We start from the raw sequence: 25,477 nt of genomic DNA on the forward strand, positions 1-25,477 counted from the left end.
ACAGTGGTAGTCACAGTAGCTATGACTTTGTCACCAAGAGAAATCAAAGCTCTTTTCATATCATATTACAGATATCTTGAAATATCAATTATACCATCACTACTTCAAATTATGGCAATTAGTAGACCTACCACTTTATCTTGTCATTTAAAAATATTAATAAAGAAGCACACATATTACTACATCAGATATTTTGGGGGGTTGAAAATATTTTAATAATTGTACTTCAATATAAATTTTGGTCTTAATTATTTCAGTTTAGGCATTTAAAAACATTATTTTCAGAAGAGGTGCATAGGTTTCTCCAAACTGCGAGAGCACTGATAGCATAAAGAGGGTAAAGAGCCCCTCTCCAAAGAAGAGTCCATTCACCTAGATTCTAATTCGCCATCAGCTTTGACTGGTTCTCTTGTGCAAGGGGCCAGAGATGCCCCATTGTATCCCAGCCTACCCCTGCAAATGAAGAACTGTACTGCCAACATGGAGCTTGTGTTACTTTCCCGACTCCATGTAATCACTCAACATTAGTAATCTATCAATAGCCATTTCCTCCCCCCAAATCCCAGTGGGGCTTCCAGCATTTCCTGGGCAACAACAGTCTTTGCCATGCCTTTGGGGCCTGCACCTTGAACTGCTTAGTCACCCTTATGCAGCCAGCCTCAGTAGAGCTTTGACCTTGGGGCCGTTGGACTTTGTCCTTAGGGAGTCTATAAGCTCCTGGCAGGATGAGGATGGGGAGGGGTGGCAATACCAAGGCCCAGAGATTGATAGTTTGAGAGGACCTCCATCCATTTCTCCCACCTCCCTGTCCCAGGAGAACATCACCTTTATTTAGTTGAATTCACTCTCCCTGCACGCCAGAGAAAATGGGGATTTATGCTTCACACCAGAAATGCCACATTGGTCTTCATATGGGGTCCACTTTTATTATCCACTTTTATTGTCCCTCCATCTGCAATACAGGCATTGGCCTCAAATTACCACTTGAGAATTTGGAAGAAACTCTTCAGATGATCACATGACTTGGGATTAAGCCATATACCTTTGGAAACCTCGTGAATAAATGTGGTGGACTTCATAATTGCCAACCATGCTCAAATTGGAAACATGGTCAGGATCATAAATATTTATTGTCCTTTGCTAAACTTTCCTAGTGAGCACACATGATTGTAGAATTATGTAGGTGTGGTCTGGGCAGACTTCCAGAGCCAGTCTAGGCAAGACAAGGCTGCAAAATGAGAGACTCACTCTGTGGTAGTGCCAGGGGCCTGATGTAGGTATTAGAAAGCAGAGATGGCAACCTCAGGAAAGTAGGTCATTATTGAAGATGAGCTTCCTGACTCCCTGATTCCTTAGGAAGATTCACAGAGGCTATGGAATCCTTTTCCTCAAGGTCTTTATGAATAGAAAAAGCTTCCAGAGCATTCTTAATGGTCAAAAGATGAATTTGTGACCACTAAGGACTCATGTTCAGGTGTCACCCATCAAATGTTGACCAAGTATCTTCTGTGACACTCTTGGGTGACCCAGATCTGAGAAAGTTGGTCTCAGCCAGCCTGGATCTATTCAGTCCAAGGTGGGTGCAGATGTGAGGCATCAGCCTCAGAGATGGTTGACCAACTATCTTGGTTTCCTGGGAAAGCCCTAGGAAAACTGGAAGAAATTGGTACCCCTGCTAGAGATCTCGATTCTGCTTTCTAGACCTTGTCAGTCATCCACTGTGACTCCCAGAAAATCTTGTATTTCTTCATGTACACCACAGGCAGACTTTCATTCTGTTGAAATCAACTGGCCAGATGTCCTATTGAGCCCACTTGTTTTTTCTCTGGGATCCAAATATTCACAAAGAACGAAGCTGGTTTATATCATTGCTTTAGTGTATAGCATCATTAGCACCTCTTGCATTTCTCTACTGCATTTCCTTCCAAAGGATTTTCATAACTGTGGTCTCATCTATCCTAACAACTCTGTAAAAAAGAAAAGGGAAGTCAAAAAGGGATGGGGGCTATTATGATCCCCATTCTACAGATGCACAAACAGAATTCCAGAAAGAAGTGACCTTCCCAAAGTTACCCAATGAGTTTGCGGGCAGTCCTGGCCTCTCATTGCTGACCAGCACCTGTTCCTCAGATTCAAATAACCCTGAAGGCTGATGAGATGCAGCCCCACAGCATCTCCTGAACTGTGCCTAAGTTTGTACCACCTTGGCCCCAGCCTCTCTTGGGAGAGCAAGCCTAGCATTTCGTAGTACCCCAAACTTCCAGTCACAGAATGGGGTATTTTTGTGAGAGGACATTGATGAAACTTTAAAGATAGAGTAATTGGGCTAAGATAATAAGCCCTAAAGTGGATAATAATATTGAGTTCTAAAGGGAATAATAATATTGATCCACCTCATGAGGCCTATTGGGAGGATTAGCTCACTGGCAATTGTAAAGAATTTTGCAATGAAGGGAAATAAACGACAGCACATTTGAGAGTCCCCTGTCTCCTTTGGGATGACTCTCCCTGACATGATTTAATTGATCATCCAGATGCCATGGCAACCAACGTCTGCCTGATGGGATTCCTCATCACTATATTTGATGTAATTCTACCTTCCTTACCTCAACCATAGGTAAAGTCTCAATATTTGAAAACAAAAATGCAGTAGAAAATATTTGACTATTAGGTTTCTATTGAGAAGCAGAAGCAGTGGGGTCATATTTAATTCTTTTAAGAATTCTGATTAGATGCAACACTTTTTGTCTGTGGCTACAGAATTTATGGGTGAAAGAGTCACGCTTAGAAGAACAATCACAGATGGCCCAGAGGAGCTCTGCCAAGTAGGGACTCAAAAGACGCCATAGAGAAGATATTGATTTTGTGGCTCTAATCTGAATTTCCTCTTTTTCCATTAGGGGAACATTAGCTCTCTCTCTTGCCCACTTCCCACAGCCAGCCCATGTTGAAAAGGTATTCTGGGTTGTTTTTGCAATGTCATTGTTATAGTAATACTGGTTTCAAAGTAGATGTCCAGTAATGCTGATTGATTGAAATTCTGGTGTTTGCATGTGCATTGTGTGCTTACTCACAAGCAAGCTTTGAACTGAGCATTGCGCTCTCTGTCCCAAGCCCCTTGCAGAAAATAAGTGAATAAAGGAAATGATTTTCCTGAGATCAAACAAGTTGAAAGTGGCAGAACCAACATGGCCCCAGAACTTCCAGCATCGACTAGAGTTTTTCCTTTCTGCCACTCTGCCCTCTATAGCCATGCTGCAATCCAATCAGAAGTCATCAAGGGGATTTACCTCCACGGCTTATATTTTCTTTGTAGTCTAGCCACCTGAGCTAAGTATATACTTGCAATCGTTAACAATTCAAAGGAGTCCGTTGTGAGGGGACTCTACTGACTGTTAGGGGCAGATATAACCAAGTCCAGCCTCCCCAGCACCCTAAGGATTTCTCTTGTGGACATCTGCAATCCTCCTTTTGCACGAGAAAATGGTAAAGTTCACCTTAATATTCTGGGTGCTTGCATTTCCCTCCCATCCTCTCAATTTTTCCCTCTCAAAGACATTTTAAAGAAAATATTTAAATTGCTTGGAAATTGAAGTAGGAATGCTTGGTTATTGATTCAAATTTGGTCAGGTCTGACTCAGAGCTGTTACTCTCGTTCCTGCCACCGATTCTGATGGCTAAAAAAAAAAGAGGGAGTCAAAGGAGTTGGGCTGTAACCAAATGAGCTAAGAATCTCCCATGCATAGGAATTTAATATTTACATTCCAGCTGAGGTCCCATTGCCAAGATGTTAACTGTGATTTCAGTCTGTCTTTCTCCATTCTAGGAGCTTGCTTGAAGCATTATTTTTGGCTCCTTTATCCTGTATCTTAACAGTAGACAACAAACAACCTCTGAATATTCACAGAAAACGACAAGAGCTAGGTTTATCCAGCCATTTGGCAGATAAGTATAACAGTGGCCTTGGAAGCAGTGCTATCAGAATGTGATACGGAATGTGCTTGTGGCAAAAAAATCCTATACTTTGTGTCATCCTCTGCATAGAAAAGGAATCTAAGTCTGTTGCATCTTATAAGAATAAAATATACGAAAGAGACATTAAGATAATAGTAATAATAGACTGCCTTAAAGGGCTTGAGACATAATCATACAAACATGAATCTACTTATTTTCTAGGCTTCCTTTAGCCATTTTTTTTTCTTAGTTTCTATGGAAACTGGAAACTGCACATGAGCTAGAGATACTCAGTAGTCTTTCCTGGCATACATGTCCATTTCAGATTTCTCTACTTTAAGTAATATCATGTTGTAACCACTAGGATTAAAAATAATAACAGTCCACACATTGTACTCTCAGAATCATTGCTGAGAAGGTCCATGTTGATAGCTGCCATTTATTGAACATTTGCTATGTTCTAGAATACAAACTAAACAATATATCTTAACCCACATGATCCTCCAAATAGCCCTGTGAGTTTGCTGTCTGAGACAGATGGGGTGAATACAGAAGGAAGTGAGTACAGAGAATTAGTTACATAGGTGAAAGACATTCTGAGAGGTCAAACAGAGGGTTACGAGGCAATATAGAGTAGCAAAACTAAGAAGATGCTACTAACCCTGTCGCTGAAGAGACAATGGCAGGAGGCTGTGTTTCCAATACCCAGAAGCTGGGGCCATCTGACAGGAGCTAAAACATACTGAGGATTGCACAAAGGAGCAGAGGCCTTGGGGGGACTATCTAGTGGACACTGGAGCCACACGGAAGACACAGCTACTACCAGCATGGCACAGAAAGTAGAGAAAGAAAGAAGAAGGAACGTCTTGGCTTCATTCTTTCTCCTTCCCTCAAAGTTTCTGTCAAGGCCTCCTACTGGTAGAACCTATACGGAGGCCAGAGGGCAAAGGATCATGGATAAGAGCAGGGATGTATCTGAGAGCAAAATGGCATCTGACTTGAAGAGTACTACTATCTACATTTCATGGATCAGAACATTTAGAAAGATAAAGGAATTTTTCGAGTACAAATACTAGCAAGTTAAATGACTGGTTATCTGGCTGAGACCATGCTCTTAACCACTTTATGATACCTCCTGAAGAAAGGAAAAGGACTTCTTCATACCTATGACATTCCTATATCACATGCTCTTCACCTAATTAGGCCCAGGAGATCATGAAAACCTTTAGCTGTAGGGATCTGTCCATCTGAAACGACTATTTGTGGGGTTCTGGATATTTACTTGATGTGCGCCAACGATTAAGCCTAACTACATATCGTCATTCACACCTTTAGTCATAAAAGTATGAAAAGGGTGGCATGCGCCTTGGGATTAATAAGGACCTCAGAGAAAGGGCTGATAAGCAACCTTGGCTGGGGAGAACTGGGGTGTAATTTCACCTGGAATGTCAACACTGAGGAAAAAAAACAGGTAAAAATCCCTGTTCCTATTTTTTTCCCTTTATGTCTGATCACCTGCTACTATTAAACTTCTAAGAGAAAGTTATGGGGGGAAAGCTAAAAGTTCTATCTATTAACTTCATCTTTTCTCTGAGTTGGGGAAAGAAGAGCAGTTAGCTGAGGCACACTTTGGTGAAGCTTGGAGAGAACCACCATTCCATCAGAGTCATTCATGTTCTAAGGGAGTTCACTTGAAAACCGAGAAACGTTTTAATGTAAGGATTTTCACTGATTTCCTGGCAATGGAGGAGAAAACTTGGATAAATGTTTCTACTTGCTTACTTTATATGTATACTCTTTGTGCAGGAAATCATGTATTTGTAAGGCCAGCCCTATCTACTTTAGTAGACAAATGCTTAAGAACATGGAGAGGCTCTGTCTTCCTTTTGAAGTGAACCAATTTACTTCCCAAGTGAATAGCCATGAAGGTGGAAAATTTTCTCCCACAGAAATCCTGGGACCTTTTAGGACAAATGGCACATTCTGCTTCTTGCAAGAATGGGACAGTGCTGAAGAGTACCTGAACTTGATCCGAAGAAAGCAATTTGTGGACAACTGAAGCAGGGAGGATATAATCACTTTTGGGGAAGCAATTAATCTTAAATACCCTTTGAAAGGACTGACTCACTGATCATTTGTCAGTGTACTTACGTCTTTACATTGAATGACTTGGAACAGAGGACAGTAGGAGTATTCTGTGTCACCACAACTTAACTAGATGGTGAAGTGATGGAAAGCCACATAAATATACCCACTAAACCCATACTAAATGCATCCCTAACTCAACCTCCCCTTAGGAGAGCCCAAAAGATACCAGTGGCCACTACAAAGCTAACTCTAGGGGACAATGACAGAGGGAAGTTGGCATGAAAAGAGATGACAGTCTTAACTGATTGCAGTTAAAATATTTTAGTTTTGCAAGGTTTACAAAACATCAGACCATATAAACACATTGTTAAGGTCCCTTCCAGGTCCTTGAATGGGGTTCATGCAAGGGAGCAATCTGGACACTTAACTATTCTTGGCTTCATGATAAATCTGCCTCTAGTTCCTAACCACTACTACTTATACTGCTGCTGCTACTGCTGTTATCGGCATCGGCATTATAACCATCATCATTCCTGTATCTGGGTTGTTTGGGGATTGCAATGAGATAATGGACACAGACCCCAGGAATAGAACAGATTTTCAATCAATACTGTACTTGAACCTCAAGAAGAGGCAAGAGAAGGTTGGCATGATTGGAAGATTTTTTTTTGCATGAGGTGTGCCTTCCCCTGGGACTCAAAGGCAGTCCCTTTACTTTTCTTTCTTTTTTTTTTTTTTAACTCTTTTTATTGTGTAATATAACATATATACAAAGTAAAGAAAGAAGAGAGGAATAGTTCTAAAGCACTCTTCAACAAGTAGTTACAGGACAGATCCCAGCCTTTACTTTTTTTCTTGTTTAAATGAGCAAAAATGTTTTGTTTATCCCGAATTTGTAGAAAATGAAAAAATAAATACAGATTGTAGGTAACAAAAAGGGTCATAAATTGTTATTAGAAGAAAACCAAGAACGCTGTTTTGGCAAATACTCCAATAATTCTGGCTTGCAATGGATTTATCTATTTAAAATGTATATAATTCTTGTTCTCTCCCTAGCATATTTTTTTATTGTGAAGAAATAACATTTATACAAAAAAGCAACAAATTTCAAAACACACTACAATAATTAGTTATAGAACAGATTTCAGAGTTCGGTATGGGTTACAGTCCCACAACGTAAGGTTTATCTTTCTGGTTACTCCAAGACACTGGAGACTAAAATAAATATCAATATAATAATTCAGTAGTCATACTCATTTATTAAATCCTATCTTCTTTGTATCAACTCCACCTTCTTCTTTAATCTTTCTCCCATTCTTTATAGGTGTTTGGGCTATGCCCAACCTTTTCATGTTGGAGAGGGCTGTCAATAATATAGGATGGGGGATGGAACAACTAGTTGATGTTCTGGAAAGGCTGGCCCCTCTGGATGTTAGGACTTATTTGGCCTACGAATCCATCTGGAAGCTATAGGTTTCTGGAAAGTAATCATGGTGCATGGAATCTTCATAGAATCCCAGATAAAGCCCCAGATATTCTTTAGGGTTGGCAGGAATGGTTTTGATTGGGGTTTGGCAAACCATGATAAACAGCAATATCTAGCTAAAGCTTGTATGAAAATAGCTTCCAGAGTAGCCTCTTGACTCTATTTGAACTCTCTCATCCACTGACACCTTATTCGTTACAATTCTTTCCCCCTTTGGTCAGGAAAGCATTGTAGATCCCATGATGCCAGGGTCAGGCTCATCAGTTAGAGTCATATCCCATGTTGCCAGGGTGAGTTTCACCCCAATGTCATGTCCTGCATGGAGAGGAGGGTAATGATTTTACTTGCAGAGTTGGGTTAGAGAGAGAGAGAGGCCACATCTGAGTAACAAAAGATGTTTTATAGGCATGCTTAGCTTCTCTGCTACATAAATAAGTTTCACAAGAGCAAGCCTCAAGATCAAGGGCTTGGCCTATTCATTTGGGAGCCCCTAATGTTTTGAGACAGTATCACGTTTTTTCCCCATGGTAAAGTTTAATAGTTCCATATTTTCTCTCCATTCCTCAAAGGATTTTGCCAATACTTTTTAACTATCTGCTGAACATACTCTGGGATGTATCCAGGCATTACATTAAGTTATACAGAATTACAAGCCCTCATTCCTATTCTGGGCCCCCTGTGTTTGGGTTGTTTAAATGATATATCCAGACTGGTTAAGTTAGATTATGTGCTACAGAAAATTTAGGTTTTGAACAAAATAAACCTCTCTTCCTTTGGTCTCACAAAGTAGGTGAAGTTCTAAAATACGAACAAGGTCCTCCTTATCCCTGTATTCTGATTTACTGTAGTCCCTAACCTGGTCAGCTTTGTTCTTCTCTCTATTTGAAGCCTGGTCTCTCTTTCAGTTTCTTTAATAGTTGTTGTATATGGCAATGCCAACCTTCAAACCTGCAGAACTCCTATTCTGAGCCTTAGGTGACACACAGATACCCAAAGCTCCAGGAAAATACCAGGTTATACATTTATAGCACAGCCTCTCAAAAATCTAGAAATAGCAATTACAATTCTGGACTAAATGTGAATGCTATAAGAGCTTACAATCGAGGCCCCAATTTTCTTATAAGTATTTTCTAAATGAAGCCATACAACACTTTCTCTTTTTTTTCTGGCTTATTTGTGTCACATAATGTCCCCCAGGTTCATTCATTACATTGCAAGCCTCACTACTTCATTCCTTTCTGTAGCAGCACAATATTCAATCATATGTATACATCACAGTTCACCATTCAACTTAGTCAGTGTATCCTTCAGCCACCTCCGGTCATTTGGCATCATGTATAATGCCCAAAGTCAGCAGTCCATGTCTCACATTATCTTCACTCAGTGATATAATCACCTACACTCTCAATTTTAGACAATTTTCATTGCTCCCAAGAAAAAAATAACTGAGAAACACACCCTCACCAAATAGAAAATCCAAACCTCCCCTTAACTCTTGTCCTCCCCCTCCCCCATCCTGCTAATTTACCTCTGGTATTGCTGTGGTACTGTTGGTGTCTTCCTGTTAATCATAGGCCATAGCATGCAATTGTAGTTCCCCCATACCCTGATATTATACACTCTTTGTACAAGAGTCATGCCTTTGAGGTAGTTCATGCAAGAACTTATTTATATTTGTAGTGTTAATCAGTGGGATACATGGCTCTATACAACTCCTTTCAGTCATGTTTACTTTCAATATGGCGATATTACTTATAGACCCACTAATGAACTGCCTTCACTTCTATCCATTCTCTCACATTTAAACTCAACCACATTAGCTAACTGTTCACCCATCTCTAGCTTCTGTGTATCTCTAGGTTCACCTATATTTTGTATTATAAGCCTCTGAGTTTACTTTAACCAAGGTCATAAAAGCGAAATCATACAATATCTATTATTTTGTGTCTGCCTTATTTCACTCAGCATTATGTTCTTCAGGTTCATCCATCTCATCATGCTTCAGGACATCATTTTGTCTTACAGCTGCATAATATTCCATCGTATGTATGTACCACATTTTGTTTATTCACTCGTCTGTTGATGGGCACTTGGATTGTTTCCATCTTTTGGTGATTGTGAATAATGCTGCTATGAATATCGGTGTGTAAATGTCTGTTCGTGTCATTGCTTTCAGCTCTTCTGGGTATTTACTGAGCAGTGGTATTGCCAGGTCATAGGACAACTCAATATTTAGTTTTCTAAGGAACCACCAAACTGTCTTCCATAGTGACTGTACCATTATACATTCCCACCAGCAGTGCATAAGTGTCCCAATTTCTCCAAATCATCTCCAACATTTGTAGTTTCCTGTTTGTTTAAGAACAGCCATTCTTATAGATGTGAGTTTCTATCTCATTATAGTTTTGATCTGCATTTCTCTTACAGCTAATGAAAATGAGCATCACTTCATGTGCTTTTTAGCCATCTGTATCTGCTCTTCAGAAAAATGTCTGTTCATATATTTAGCCCATTTTGTAATTGGGTTGTTTGTTCTTTTGAGGTTGAGTTGTATGATGTTTTTACATATGCAGGATAGCAAACCTTTATCTAACATGTGATTTTTAAATATTTCTCCCACTGAGTTAGCTGCCTCTTCACCTTTCTGACAAAGTCTTTTGAGGCACAAAAGCATTTGATTTGGGAGAGTTCCCATCTATCTATTTTTTCTTTCATTGCTTGTGCTTTGGGTGTAAAATTTAGGAAGCTACCTCCTATTACTAGGTTTTGATGATGTTTCCCTATATTTTCTTCTAGGAGTTTTATGGTACTAGTTCATATATTTAGGTCTCTGATCCACTTTGAGTTAATTTTTGTATAGTGTGTAAGGTAAGGGTCGTCTTTTATTTTTTTTGGCTATTGATACCCAGTTCTACCATGCCCATATAAGGAAAAGACTATTTTGCCCCAGTTCAGTGGATTTGGGGGCCTTGTTGAAGATCAGTTGACCGTAGATTTGGTGATCTATTTCCATACTCTTGGTTCTATTCCTTTAGTCATTACCTCTATCATTGTGCCAGTACCATGCTGTTTTGACCACTGTGGCTTTATAATAAACTTTAAAATCAAGAAGTGTAAATCTTCCCACTTCGTTCTTCTTTTTAAAGAAATTTTTAGCTATAAAGATCTCATTTCTTTCCAAATGGATATGATAACTAGTTTTTCCAAGTCTTCAAAGTAGATTGTTGGAATTTTGATTGGTATTGCAATGAATCTGTGGATAAATTTGGGTAGAACTGACATCTTTACTAAATTTAACTTTCCTATCCATGAACAGAGAATGTTTTTCTACCTATTTAGTTCTTCTTTGATTTCTTTTAGCAATGTTATGTAGTTTTATGTATACAGCTCCTTAACATCCCTAGTTAAATTTAATCTTAAATACTTGTTTCTTTTAGTTGCTATTATGAACGAAATTTTTTCCTTAATTGTCTCTGTCAGGTCATTGCTTGTGTATAGAAACATTGCTGATTTTTGCAGCATTAATCTTAAATCCTGCCACTTTGCTGATTTGCTTATTAGCTCAAGGAGTTTTATCATAGATTTCTCAGGATTTTCCAAGTATAGTATCATGTCATATGCAAATAATGAAAATTTTATTTCTTCCTTTCTGATTTGGATGCCTTTTATTTCTTTTTCCTGCCTGATTGCTCTAGCTATAACTTCTAGTACAATGTTGAATAATAGTGATGATAGAGGGCATTCTTGTCTTTTTCTTGATCTTAGGGGTGGGGTGGCATTCAGTCTCTTACCATTGAGCACAATGGTGGCTATGGGTTTTTCATATATGTCCTTTACAATATTGAGGAACTTTCCTTCATTACTACCTTTTGAAGTGTTTTTATCAGAAAAGGATGCTGCATTTTGTTGAATGATTTTTCAACATCAATCAAGATAATCGTGTGATTTTTCCCTTTCAGTTTGTTAATATGCTGTATTACATTGATTGATTTTCTTGTGTTGAACCATCCTTGCATTCTAGGTATAACCCCCACTTGTACATGGTGTATAATTCTTTCAATGTGCTGTTGGATTTGATTTGCTAGTATTTTGTTGAGAATTTTTGCATCTATTATTCATTAGGGTTATTGGCCTGCAGTTTTCCTTTCTTATAGCATCTTTACCCAGTTTTCGTATTAGAGTGATGTTAGCTTCATAAAATGAGTTAGGTAGAATTCCTTTTTCCTCATTTTGTTTGGAAGAGTTTGAGCAGGATTCACGTTAGTTCTTTTGGGAATTTTGATAAAATTCCCCTGTTGTTGTTCCCAGAAACTTTAGGTATTTATGTGACACCCAAGACTCAGAGTTAGAGTTCTGAAGCTATGAAAGTTAGCAGTATCCCATACAGCAACTGTTTAAAAAGTTGAGAAAGGGATCAGACTTTGACTAGACATGTGAATGAAGCTGATCCAGATAGGACTGGGTAGATAAGAATACAGGGTAAAAGATGATATCATCCATATTTTAAAAACTTCAACTTCTGTGTGAAATCAAAGGGGAAGATGTTTAGTTGGTGCAAAATTTATATTTTGGGTAGCACATAACCTAATTTAGCTTGTATGGTCAGTTTAGTTGAACATCATAAGTACATGGAATCTTGAGTAAGGTGTGAGATCTTGTTGGTTCATTCAGGTGAATGTGATGACCCAATATATCCCAGAGTAATTTGAACAATGAATTAAGAAGTATTTGCAAAGTCCCCTTGGGGAACTTGGGAGAAAGGAGGAAATATTCAACTTCCCCACTTGGAGAATTTCTGATATTCTTGCAAGCAATGGGGATGACCAAATCAATAGGCTGAGCCCTCAATCTTGGAGTTTGCCCTTGTGAAACTTATTCCTGCAAAGGATAGGCTAATCCTACTTAAAATTAGGCCTAAGAGTCACCCCCAAAGAACCTCTTTTGTTGCTCATATATGGCCTCTGTATCTAAGCCAACTTGGCAGGTGAACTCACTGCCCTACCCCATACACAGGACATGACTCTCCTTGACAACGTAGGACAGAACTCCCAGGATTCACTGGGACCCCACATCCTGAGATTGAGAAAGCCTTCTTGACCAAAAGGGGAAGAAAAAATTAGACAAAATAAAGTTCCAGTGGTTGAGAGGTTTCAAACAGAGTCAAGAGGTTATCCTGGAGGTTATTCTTATGCATTACACAGATATCTCTTTTTAGTTTATTGTGTATTAGAGTGGCTGGAGAGCAGTACATGAACTGTTGAGCTATGTTCCAGTAGCCTTGATTCTTAAAGATAATTGTATAATGAAATAGCTCTTACGATGTGATTATGTGATTGTGAAAACCTTGTGTATGATGTTTCTTTTATCCAGGGTATGGGAGATAAGTTAAAAACATATGGATGAAAGATAATTAATAGGAAGATAAGGGGTAAAATAAATTGAAATATTAATGGTCAATAAGAGGGAGGAGTAAGGGGTATGGGATGTATGAGGGTTTTTTTTTTCCCGGAGAAATGAAAATGTTCTAAAAATAATCATGGTGAGGAATACACAACTATGTGATGATATTGTGAGCCATTGATTAAACACTATGTAAGGACTGCATGCATGTGAAGGTTTGTCAATAAAAATATATTTTTTAAAAATTCCCCTGTTGAAGCCATCTGGCTCTGGGCTTTTCTTTATAAGAAGATTTTTGGTGACTGATTGAGTTTCTTTACTTGTCAAGTTAGTATAGCTTGTTCATGTGTTTCTAGGAATTCATCCATTTCATCTAAGTTGTGTAGTTTGTTGGTGTATAGTTGTTCATAGTATCCTCTTATGATTGTTTTTATTTCTTCAGTGTCCATGGTAATGACCCCCTTCTCATTTCTGATTTTGTTTATTTTCATCCTCTTTTTTTTTTTTTTTTTGTCAGCCAGCTAAGGGTCCATCACTTTTATTGATTTTCTCAAAGAACCAACTTTTGTTTTTATTGATTTTTATCATTGTTTTTTTTTTTTTTTGTTCTCCAATTCATTTAATTCTGCTTTAATCTGTTATTTCTCTTCTTCTTCTGTTTGCTCTGGGGTTAGTTTGATGTTCTTTCTCTAGTTCTTCTGGTGAGACGTTAAGTCCTCAGTTTTTATTCTTTCTTCTTTTTTTGTATAGGCATTTAGGGCAATAAACTTCCTTTTCAGCACTGCCTTCACTGCCTCCTGTAAGTTTTGATATGTCATATTCTCATTTTCACTTGTCACTAATTTCTCTAGCAATTTTTCCTTTGATCCATTGCTTGTTTGGAGTGTATTATTTAATCTCCATATATTTGTGAAAGTTATGTTTCTTTGGTGGTTGTTGATTTCCAGCTTCATTCCATTGTGATCAAAGAAAGTGCTTTGAATAATTTCAGTCTTTTTACATTTATAAAGACCTGTTTTGTGTCCTAACATATGATCTTCTCCATAGAGAATGTTCCATGAGCGCTAGAGAAGAATGTATATCCTGGTGTTTTGGGGTGTAGTGATCTATACATATCTGTTAGGTCTAATTTATTTATCAAATTAAGTTCTCTATTTCCTTGCTGATACTGCCAGGTTGTTCTACATACAAAAGAGAGTGGTATATTGAAGTCTCCCATTATTGTTGAAGTGTCTATCACTCCCTTAGGTTTTGCCAATGTTTACCTCATGTACTTTGGAGCTCCTTGATTGAGAGCACAAACATTTATGATTGCATTTTCTTCATGGTGAATCTTCCATTATATTAGTATGTAGAGTCCTTCTTTGTCTCTAATGACTTCTTTACATTTGAAGTTTATTTTATCTGATATTGGTATAGCTACTCCTGCTTTCTTTTGGTTACAGCTTGCATGGAACATCTTTTTCCATCCTTTCACTTTCAATCTATTTGTATCCTTGGGTCTAAGATGAATTTCTTATAAGCAACATATAGGTGGATCATATTTCTTAATTCATTCTGGCAATCTATATCTTTGAATTGGTGAGTTTATTACAGTAAAGGCATTTCTTGACCTACTATCATATCCTTTGGATTTTATTTGACAGATCTATGTATTCTTTTCCTTCTTTCTCTTTTTATCCTTTAAATTACCCTTATTACTACCCTTTAGTTCTGTGCCTTCCTCCAAACCTCCCTCTCTTGTCTTTTTTTTCAGCTGACAAAACTCCCTTTAGTATTTCTTGTAGGGTGGTCTTTTGTTGACAAATTCTGTCCCTCAGAAATGTCCATCTCTCCCTCATTTTTTTTTTTTTTTTTTTTTTGGTGGGGCGGGGGGAGGTCGTGCATGGTCTGGGAAATGAACCCGGGTCTCCCACACGGCAGGCAAGAATTCTACCACTGAACTACCCTTCTACCACCCCTCTCTCTCACTTTTGGAGATCTATTTGGCTGAGTACAGAATTCTTGACTGGATATCTTTCTCTTTCAGGATCTTAAATACATCAAGACACCAACTTCTCACTTACAGGGTGCTTGTTGAGTAATCCAAACTCAGTCTTGGGTAGGTTCCCTTGTATGTAATAGATCACTTTTCTCTTGCCACTTTCAGGATTTTTTGCTTCTCATCAACATTTGACAGACTGATTAGTATGTGTCCTGGAGTAGGCCTATTTGGAGTTACTATATCGGGGGTTCATTGGGATTCTTTGATTTGCATATTTATGTCTTTTATAAGGGTTGTGAAGTTTTTCCCTATTATCTCCTCAACTAACTTTCCTAGCCCTTTACTTTTCTCTCCTTCTGGGACACTGATAATTCTTATATCTGTGCACTTCATGTTGTCCATCATTTCCTGATGATCCAATTCAAAGTTTTCGATCTTTTTTGCCATTTGTTCTTTTATGCATTTGAAATCAGTTGTCCTGTCCCCTAGTTCACTTATTCTTTCTTCTGCCTCTTCAAATCTGCCGTTGTGTATCTCTAATATATTTTTTATTTGGTCTACATTATCTTTCATCTTTGTGATATCTGCTATTTTTCTATTTATTCTTTTAAATGCTTCTTGATGCTCTTCTAGTGTCTTTTTCATCTCCTTTACATCATTAGCCAATCCACTGATTTTACTTAGTAGTAGTCTGTGTCTCCTCCAGTGTTTTAATTTGGTCATTAGGCTAGGCTATATCTGTTTACACCTTCATACACTTTGTGATTTTCTGTTTCTTTTGAGAAACGTCATTATCATGATAGGGTTACTTTGGAAGTTGATTTCCCTTAGTAAGGTTTTATATTTGTGGATTGGTGTGAGGTAGGACGTGTGTTGTGGGGCGGGACACAGCAGTGCGGTGATGAGGTGCAGAGCAGGGCTAGGTACAGGGTAGGGTGCTATGCTGGTGGCTCAGGAGCAGGGGGTGCAGCGCACAGGGTTGTAGGGCAGTGGTACAGGGCCTGTGGGAGTGGGGTGGAGCTCAGACAAGCCTTGAACTGCAGGAGCAGGGCACCATGTGGAGGACACAAAGGCAGGGTGTGGTGTGGTGGGAATCTGATAGAGGCGTCCAGGTAAGCACGGGGGGGTGGGGGGGGCGGGTAATGGGGGTTGGAACAGGAGTGGGGAGTGGGGAGCGGGAGGGTGTGGTGTGGGTTCATAGGTGCAGGTACACAGACAGCAAGGGGATGGGGGTGGGGGTGGGGGTGGAGCGAGATTGTGAGTGCGCATGAGGCAAAGGAGGATGGGGCCAGGCCGGGCATGTTTGTCCACATGGGGCAGGGGGTGGTGATATTCAGGGGTCAAAGGGGCCGGGCACAGGTGTGTGGGTTTGAGGGCGGGCGGGATGTGGGTGTACACGTAGGGTGGGGTGTAGGGCCAGCATGGGGGTCATCCCCATGTGCAGGATTGGGGGGCAGGGCGTGGTTGTGTGGATCCTGAGTAGGGTGGGGTGGGGGTGCTTGTGGAATCAGGGGGTGGGCTTGGTTGCATGGGTCCCTGAGGGCAGATGGGTCACGGGGTGAGGTGAGCGGCATGTGTGGGTGTGGCGTGTTCAAAAAATGCAACTTGGCCTACTTCTTAGTCCCCACCTCCCTGTCCGTGCACTCCTGAGGACTCCAGCCTATGTTTGGGAAGGGGCGCACTAGCCTGTGCACTAGCTGGATGGTCTCTGTTCTCTGAATCTTAATTCCTCAGCTTTTTCAACCAGGACCTTCTTATGTAGCGTAGCAGACCCTCTCAAGTCATTTGCACCCTGGAATCGCTCTTCCAGTCATTTTTATGTCACTTCTATAGCTGCTCCTTGGAGCAGGGGTGAACTAACTTGGCCTGTCTTACTCTGCCATTTTCTCAGAAGTCCTCCCTTTATTTGTTTATTTTCTCTTTTGGTATGCTATATGGTGGGGGTCACATGTCATTCTTTTTCCATGTGACTATCCCGTTATCACAGTATCATTTTTAGGGTTTTTTTTGTGTGTGGCAGTGAAGTGCACAGGCTGGGAATTAAACCTGGGTCTCCCACATGGCAGATGAAAATTCTACCACTGAACTACCCTTGCAGCCCTCCATTCCCTTTACTTTTTTTTTTTTTTTTTTTTTACTTTTTTTACTGTATAGTATAACATATATACAAAGCCTAAAGAAATTAAAAAAAGCAGTAGTTTTCAAAGCACTCTTCAACAGGTAGTTAGAGGACAGATCCCAGAGTCTGTCATGGGCTACCACACAATCCTCTCATATTTTTCCTTCCAGCTGCTCCAGAATATAGGAAGTTAGAGGCTTAAAATTTTTTTTATCATCACAGTCGACTTTTTTCTTTCTTTTTTTGTGAAAAATAATACATATATACAAAAAAGCAATAAATTTCAAAGTAAACACCACAATTAGTTGGGGAACATATTTCAGAGTTAGACGTGGGTTGCAATTCCACAATCTCCTCCCTTTACTTTGAACACCTGCAGTTGTCCCTAGTCTTTTCAGGTCAGCACCTATGATAATCACTTCCCAGGACTTGGAAATCCAGATGGTGGCAGAGGATACTTGAGAGGTTCATATTTGCTACAGTTTTTGGTCTGGACTAAAGATAGCAGGCTTGATTATTCAAGTTATCTTAAAACTGATTTGATTATCTTGTTGAAAATCTAGCAGCCAAAGTAAGAAAAAAGATGAACAAAAATCCATAAATCTCTGTTCAAGATGGTTAAGTTTTGAGAGATGCTGGTAAAGTAATCTACCTGCTTCACATTATTCTACAGAGAAAAACTTTCCGGGGAGACACACACATGCAAAGAGAAAAACAAAACCAGCTGAAAATCCAGCTCTTTTCCTTATCTCATGGATAGCCCATCTCTGCCCATTCAATTCTGCCAAGTAGTGGTACCAATGGGGAAAAATCAAACTTCTATCTTCCATGGAAAATTTCCATTGGAGAAAGGGAGTGCAGGGGGTGGGCAGAGAGCAGCTTTTTGTGGCAGGTGGCACACAAGGCTACCCAGAAGGCAGGCACACTATCAAATACTTTCTTTCACAACCAGTGTCTTTTTGCCTCACCCAGACTCAACCAAACACAGCCACAGAGGCAATGTCAGCCTTGGTGTGAGAGAAGTACTGTGCATCAAGCACTGTACATTGTGGCAAGGCTCCAAGGATTCCCAAGTCACCAAGCCTGCCTACCTGCCTGCCCAGGCCTGAAACTATTGCCTTAGCCACTCCCTTGTGTTGAGGATTGAAGGCCTCTCATACCATTAAGATACAAATATGTAATGCCACGCATTAGCACTGGAATTGAAAGTGAATCACAGATGGCCTAACTGGACAGCAAGGCCTATGAAAGGATGAGCTGATCCCAGACCTGTTTGGAGCTCCCCAGCAGTGCTTTGTAAGTCTGGCCTGCCACTGTGACCGTTTGGGCCTCCTCCTCCTAGAGCAACCACACTTCCACTGCTAATTTCAGCCTTTCTTCCTTCAGCTCCATTGTCCAAATCCCATCTCTGATCCATCTAAAGCACCCACGAAGTCTTTTCAAAATCCATCCACAAGAGTTTCTTCCCCTCTGACTCTTATAGTTTTATTTTATAGAAAAGAATTACTTTTCACATTGAATCATAATTAGATATGTCTTTATTTCCACTGTAGTCATTGCAGTGTTTCTACCCATTTATGCTCAATATACACTTCCTGCATAAACGGACAACTGACAGCTTGGAATAAGTACTGAAGAAAGGAAGAGGCCCAGATAGCTTTGTGGACAGCTTGCCTGAGGAGGGTCCCAGGAAAGATGCTGGGAAGCTTGAAGGGAGCCTGAGGGTGCTCTGTGTTCTGGGGCAGCAGAGGCCCTACCAGTGAGAAGGAGGGGTTCCCTAAGCATTGTTGACCTGCCTCTTGCAATGTCTGAAAGCCCATGATGGGCAGCCATGACCCTTTGGGTTGCAAATGACAGGAAGGAAATTCAAATTGGTTTAAGCAAAAAGGGAATCATTGGCTTTCTTGATGGGAAGAATAATGGAGTAGCTCACAGATAAGAAGACAGAGTCCTGGAAATCAAGAACCCAGAACAGGAAGCAGAAACTCACTAAAATCCCACAAAATGCCTCTCTCTTCTCCCCATTTTCCTCCTCCTCCTCCTCCTCCTCCTCCTTCTCTTCCTTCTCCTTCGCCTCCTCCTTCTTCTTCTCCTCTTTCCTTTTGTCTCTTCCTTTCTCCCTTTCTTTCTCTCTTTTTCCATTTATTATCACTTTGACTCTATTTTAATTCCATTCTATTTTACATGAGAGTGCTCTCCACATACCAGAAAAACTGTCTGGGTGAGTTCAAGCCATAACCTCTTAGTGATTTAAAACAAGAAAAAACAAGTTTTTCACCTCCAATCAGAAGATTTCATGGAAGGCCTCCAATTGGCCTGGATTCTATGTGCCCAACTTGTGGGCGAGTCCAGTGTCCTGGGATGCGACACAATTTTTGGCTCAACCATGCAGTGAGAAAGACTAGACACTGTGATTGATTGCCCCATCAGGGCTGCGTGAAGGGGGAAAACAGCAGCTCGTTACATTAGCAAAGGCAAGGGCCCAGAGAAAGGGCTCATCCAAGGAGAGGACTTGGAAATTACTTCAAGCAGGGGCAATATCAGATCAGGGAATACTTTTTCAGGCAGCAAAAAGAGGTCCTTTGAAATCTTCACTGGGTCTCTGAGACTTGCTAAGATACATGGGAAGCTGTCATTCCTACTGAATCCCACTTGATTAGAAATCAAAGGACCTGATTGTGAGCCTAGGCTCAGTTCGATTTATAAACTGAATATGATGATAATATCTGTAAGGTCTTCTCTTGGAGGTAGTTGGGAAAATGACATGAAGGAATGCATGAAAGGGCACTTTGTAAACTTTAAATTACCACACAAATTTAAGAACTTGCTATTTTGAAGCTGCTCACCTAACCTTCCAGGTAAGGCGCTTTATATCATTCTTGCTGAATAAAAAATAAAGTTACAATTTCCAATTATTTTTTAAACTAATTGTTGCTTTTGATAACCATTGAGAAATGTCCTTATCAGAGTTGGAAGAGGAGAAGAGACAGATACAGAGTAGAAGGCAATGAGAAAACTGAGGTAGGCATTGGAGTGATGTGGCCACAAGAAATGCCAAGGGCCACCAGAATCTAGAAGCAAGGAAAGATTTCCCCCCTAGAGCCTCTGGAGGGAGCATGGCCCTGCTGACACCTTGATTTTGAATTTCTAGAATCCAGAACTGTAAGATAATAGATTTCTTTGGTTTAAAATCAGTGGTGTAAGGTACTTTATTACAGCAACTGCAGGAAACTAATACAGATTCTTGTCAACTGATATACATACATAATTTTCAAAAGACAAATAGTTCAAAAACATGATTAAAACAGTAATCTCCTAGTCACCTACAGAACCCCACATGTGCACATTTCACACCACATTCATGTAGATACCTTGAAATATTGATTATGTTTTTCACTACTTCAAAATTACAAATGTAGACTGACCCCTAGATTTTATTACTTAATGTGCTCATAAAAAGTGCATACATGGCTGTGTCACCATTTTATTTTCTAACATTTTGGTGACAACCATATTTCAATATAATTGGTTTTCTTGGTACTCCTATATATTTTAGACATCTAAAAATGTTATTCTGAGAAGGGGTCTGCACTAGATTGCTGGGGAGAAGGGAGAGGGGAGGGCTGTGGTGTTAAAAAGAAGTTAAGAATGCCTGTTTTAGTTGAATGTTGGACCCCTTGGCTTAAATCCTCTAATTTTCTCTTTTTTTCTTTTTTTGGTCTTTTTGTTCTATTTCCTATACAATTTCCTCAATTTGATATTCTGAGCTCATTCCATGATGGTTTTATTTCAACTATGCTCCTTTTGATAACATTCTGGTTTAATTCCATAGCTGCTATAGCTTCTCATCTCTCTTAGGCTATGAATTCTAGGGTGTGATTTATTCCTACTGATCTATGGCTACCCGTTCTCATTTGAAAAGGCAATAAAACATGACTGGGAGTCTGTACACAGGGGCAGTGCTTATTGGCTGGTGACTTCACTATGAGGTTATCAAGCAGGGACTGGCTATTTAATTCAGGGAGCCCCCAAATGCAGAATCTGTGGGTCCCTCCTCTTAGGGAAGTCTGAGTGTCTAGAGAAGAATCCTCTAATCTGCTGGGGAGGAATCTGTGGGGGCGAGGGGAGGGGAGGGAAGGGGTCAGTATCCTGGGAACCATCTGGCAGGGAGACTTACACCTTATCCCCTATTTTCCATCCATCTCAGTGCTGTTCTCTTCTGGCCCCTGCTATTCCCCTGTCTGAATCCTGTCTGGCTCAATTATCCAGGTAGTAAGCCTCTTATGTCCTGCTGAAGAAGGGGAGAAAAGCTGCCTGACTGTTTGGTCTGAGGAATGAGACCCCCTGAGATGGATGAACAATCTGTGCTCATGTGTTCCACCCACCCTTCCTCCAGATTTCAGGCTCGGCTGGAGCCTCTAATTCCCGAGCCTTTTCATGATTTAAGGTTGCAAGCTGGCTTATATCTTCTTAGCTTTCCCCTCTGCAGGCAATTACTTGGCATCATACTCCACACTGCCGAGGCTTTGGCAAGGGAAAATCTCCACTTTTCATGTTTCAGGTTTCAACGTTTCATTGGTCTTTCTTGGCTGATGTCATTTTCTCTCCTCCTTTCTTTGTTCTTGTAGGTTTACACTTTTTAAATGTCTTTGCCATCATTTCCGTGGGACCTGGGGAAGAGGAGCAAAAATTACAGGGCATAGTCCATCTACCATGTTAATTCACATGTCTTCTGCCCACCAGTTTCCCACTTTAGTCAAAAGAATAATCAAAAAGATATCATGGGTGCAGGGGTGGTTCAGTGGTAAAATGTGCACCTTCCACGCGGGAGACCCAGGTTTGATCCCCAGACCACGCACCACCCCCCACCAAAAAAAAAAAAAAAATGACAGCCTTTCATTGATACTTTTTAGGATTTTTACATACAGCTCTGTGTTGATGCAACGTGATCTTATAGGGAGGAAATAGCTGTCTTGAGTCTTGACCACCACCCAGGAAAATGGAATGTCAGCTCCCATCCCTAGCAATGATTAACCTGAATCTATAAGAACTGGACTACAATATGATAAAGGAAGGAGAGAAACCCAATGTCCAAAATGATGAACTTCAGTTGGAGTCTGAAATGTCTGCTCCTCCAGGCAGACTTTCCATTCTAAGAGAACAGAAGTTATGAATGCCCCTCCCCATCCCAACACCATTCACACCTGACACACCTCCTAATGTCCTCATGATTTCTTCCAAATGAAGATGCCTGTACTTCAATATGACAAAGATTTCCTCTCTTCTTTATATACCTTGGTTTTGTGATTGTTATTCTTTTGCCAGTCTAGTCTTTTGATGTGCTGCAAATGGCTCTTTGAGTTGTCCATATTAAAGTACAGATTCTGCCATGTAGGAGACCCGGGTTGGATTCCCAGCCCATGCACTTCCCAAACAAACGAACAAACAAAGAAACCAAGAAAAACAAACAAACAAAATTCAACAAATGGTGCTGCAATAACAGGATGCTCACATGGAAAAAGAACGAAATGTGACCCTACCATACAGCATACAAAAAAAATAAAAAGTACAGATTCCTACCATGCAGCTCTGTGCCACGTGCTCTCTACAGCACCAGACTGAAGATTAAAATGGACAGAAATGGTTTTTTGATGAGGAGATCAAATTAAATTGAAGAAAAAGACGGAAAAAGAAACCAGACAGACTTCTTTGCTTAAAAAAAGAAGGAGAACACTAGTGAAGAATTCAAGTCTTAGGTAATGTATGTATTTCCTGAAAGTGAAAAAAAACTTGTATTTCTATAGCACTTTTCTTTACACGGCATCAAGTTTTTTTCTTTCCTTTTTCTTTTAATTATGCAAAAGAAAGCAAAGGCACAAGATATGGATGTCTTGGCCCCTCTATGCAGTGAGTACATGACTACTGAGCTGTTATTTAAAGACTTGAAAATACAGGTCCTGGATGTATTGGAGCTGAGTACATTTCAAAACTTGGGACTAGGAGTGGACAGACGATTCCTTTCAAGGTCCAATGTTGGGCAGGCCCCACCACTGGACTACTTCAAATAATTGGTCTTTGCAGGTACTCCCACAGTCCTCCTCAGTTTCTGCCTATTGCCAGAGATTAAGAGATGAAAGAAACGAAGTGAAAGGGGCTAAACCCAGACCTGTACCCATTATGAAAGAACAAAACAGAATATCTCTAATTTTCCAGGACTCTAATTGGATGGATTTTCTATAATACTCATTTTAGTAATAAGGGGTGATTTACTGGGATCTTACAAAAAAAAAACAGAGGTAAGCTTTTGGTTCAAGGACATTTTTTTTTTTTTTTTACATAGGCAGGCCCTGGAAATAGTACCTGGGTCTCTGGCATGACAGGTAAAAACTCTGCCAGTGAGCCCGCCCTCAAGGACATTTTTATAAATTAAATGTCCATATGGCCATAGAGAAAGACTATAATGAATTACTTGACCACAAGCTACTGCTTTGCCCTATGGTAGGGAGATCCAGACGGAGAGAATCCCAGAACCCAACTAACCCAAGGGAAGAGGCGGTGAACATTGTAGAAGGAGCCGTGGCAACGGTGGAAATTTCTAATGGGGTAAAGTGTCTCACTTGAGATATCAATTACAGGTTACATGATGTATAAAATTCCTCTGCTCAAGAAATTGACTCCAAATAGTTGGTTACCATTCATTGAATGGAAATAGGAGGCAGAATATGTTGCTTTTCGTAAATTTCACAGTCTTCTGGAGAAGGAGAGAAAATGATGCATGCAATATTTCTCTAAATTAGATCTCTACCCAAATATAGGAAGGATCTCCTATAGGAACAAAGCCACCATGTAAGGAAGTGCAGGTTGTATACTGAAAAACTCCAGGGCATCCTCACATCACAGGTAGTGGCCATAAATGGAACACCCCAGAGCTTTCTCCATTTCTAGTTGCTGTAGCCACAAAGCACCAATTAAACTTCTACAATAAACAAATAGACCACATCAACTGATGTTAGCACTAGCTATACCCTGAGCTTCCCCACCTTCTGTGTCTCTGAATTACTGCCATTCTAGATCAAGTTCTATTACTAGAAGTAGGGAGCTCGTTGTGGTGGATGCTGTGGGGTCCTCTCTTGGCAGGAGTTGTTCTCCCATGAGCTTCCACTTTTTCCCAAGCCCTGCAGCTTTGTCCAGCTAGCTTCTCTGCAGACAGTCTGGCCAGAACCTGAATATTCTCTCCTGATCTGGCTATGACTTATACTCAACCTCTACTGGCTATGACTTATCCTCAACCTTTATGGAGGGCAAGCCTTCTGCTCCAAGGGTAATGCAGCAGTCTGGCTTCTCAGAGCTGGCTGCTCCCTGGTATCATCTCTGCAAGGGTGCAGTCAATCACTCCTGGCCTCTGAGGACCCTGGAAGAAGAGCGTGGACTCTCCTCTGTGCTCTTCCCCACCCATCAGCTGAGGCTGATCACCACTTCTGACTCCATAACTGAATATATAGCCTAACCTTGTCCTGTCTGGTGTCTGTCTTGACCTTTTCAGCAGAGCTGTGGGAAATACATCCTCAGAAGGATGCACCAGTTCTCCACACCCACACTATCGCAGACCATCCACACTGCTCCTCGAACCTCCTCCTTGACCCCTAAACATCTCTAGGAACACGGAACATTCACAACCCATCTCACTTTAAACAGATATGATACAAGGACCCTTCAAATACATACTTACATTGGCGAATCATCACATTGCCATCATTTACTCAAGTCTAAAACAACTACTAGGACATGTGAACTTGAGATATTCTGGTAAAAGTCTTTCAGCTTTCAGCCTTCTTGGTTCAGTCATTCTCCAGCAATGTTACCTGTGGTATTCCATTTTATTTCCCTGATCTTTGCTTCTGTGAAGATAAAAGCAGCTTGAAATGAGTAGTCAAAATAATCTACAGTTAGATTCCACTTCTGCTGGAAGTAGAAATCTCTTTGTTCCTCCTCTTGATTTCTCTCTATATAAATACATACACAAATACATACATTACATAAATACATACATTACATATATATATATATATATATATATATGCCTTTCATGGTCAAAGATAATGGTAATACTTGCCCAAAACACAAATGAGAAGAAAAGAATACTAATAATCTATCCTTGATCACAGTAAGACTTTGTGCTGTTTTGGCCAGTCCCATTGAGTGCTTGATTACCTGTCTCAGGCAGCTAAAAGTTCTGACACCTACCTGCCTAGCCATGATTCTCCATCCTGCCTCTTACCAGTATACTGTGGAGTACTTTGCAATGCTATCATAATAATAATAACAGCTAACTTCTTGAAATACTTACTAAGTGCCAAGCACTGTTCTAAGCAGTATCCATGTACTATCTCATTTAATCACCTTAAAACCCCTCTGAAATAGGTATTATTAATATCTCCATTTTATA

The 25,477-nt window shown here is 40.2% G+C and overlaps 1 protein-coding gene across 10 annotated transcripts in view; it reads right to left on the reverse strand.

Moving 5' to 3' along the window:
* LOC143659472 (uncharacterized) overlaps positions 1–25,477 on the reverse strand; it is a 241,319-nt gene that overhangs the window by 134,929 nt on the left and 80,913 nt on the right. For 4 of the 10 annotated variants that reach the window (XR_013163566.1, XR_013163573.1, XR_013163565.1 and 1 more), the window contains 3 exons: positions 21,417–21,701; positions 1,302–1,967; positions 826–952 (listed from right to left, as the gene is read on the reverse strand). Coding sequence is in view for 1 of the 10 variants with exons in the window: in XM_077132482.1 (XP_076988597.1) it covers positions 21,604–21,701 (98 nt within the window). In the remaining 9 variants the exon portion in view is untranslated. Of the gene's footprint in view, positions 1–825; positions 953–1,301; positions 1,968–20,234; positions 21,702–24,760; positions 24,930–25,477 lie in introns of those variants that run through there. The other 6 variants (XR_013163572.1, XR_013163571.1, XR_013163570.1 and 3 more) reach the window with 4 other exon arrangements.

Source organism: Tamandua tetradactyla, chromosome 16, assembly GCF_023851605.1.
Source record: "Tamandua tetradactyla isolate mTamTet1 chromosome 16, mTamTet1.pri, whole genome shotgun sequence".
Lineage (NCBI taxonomy): Eukaryota > Metazoa > Chordata > Mammalia > Pilosa > Myrmecophagidae > Tamandua > Tamandua tetradactyla.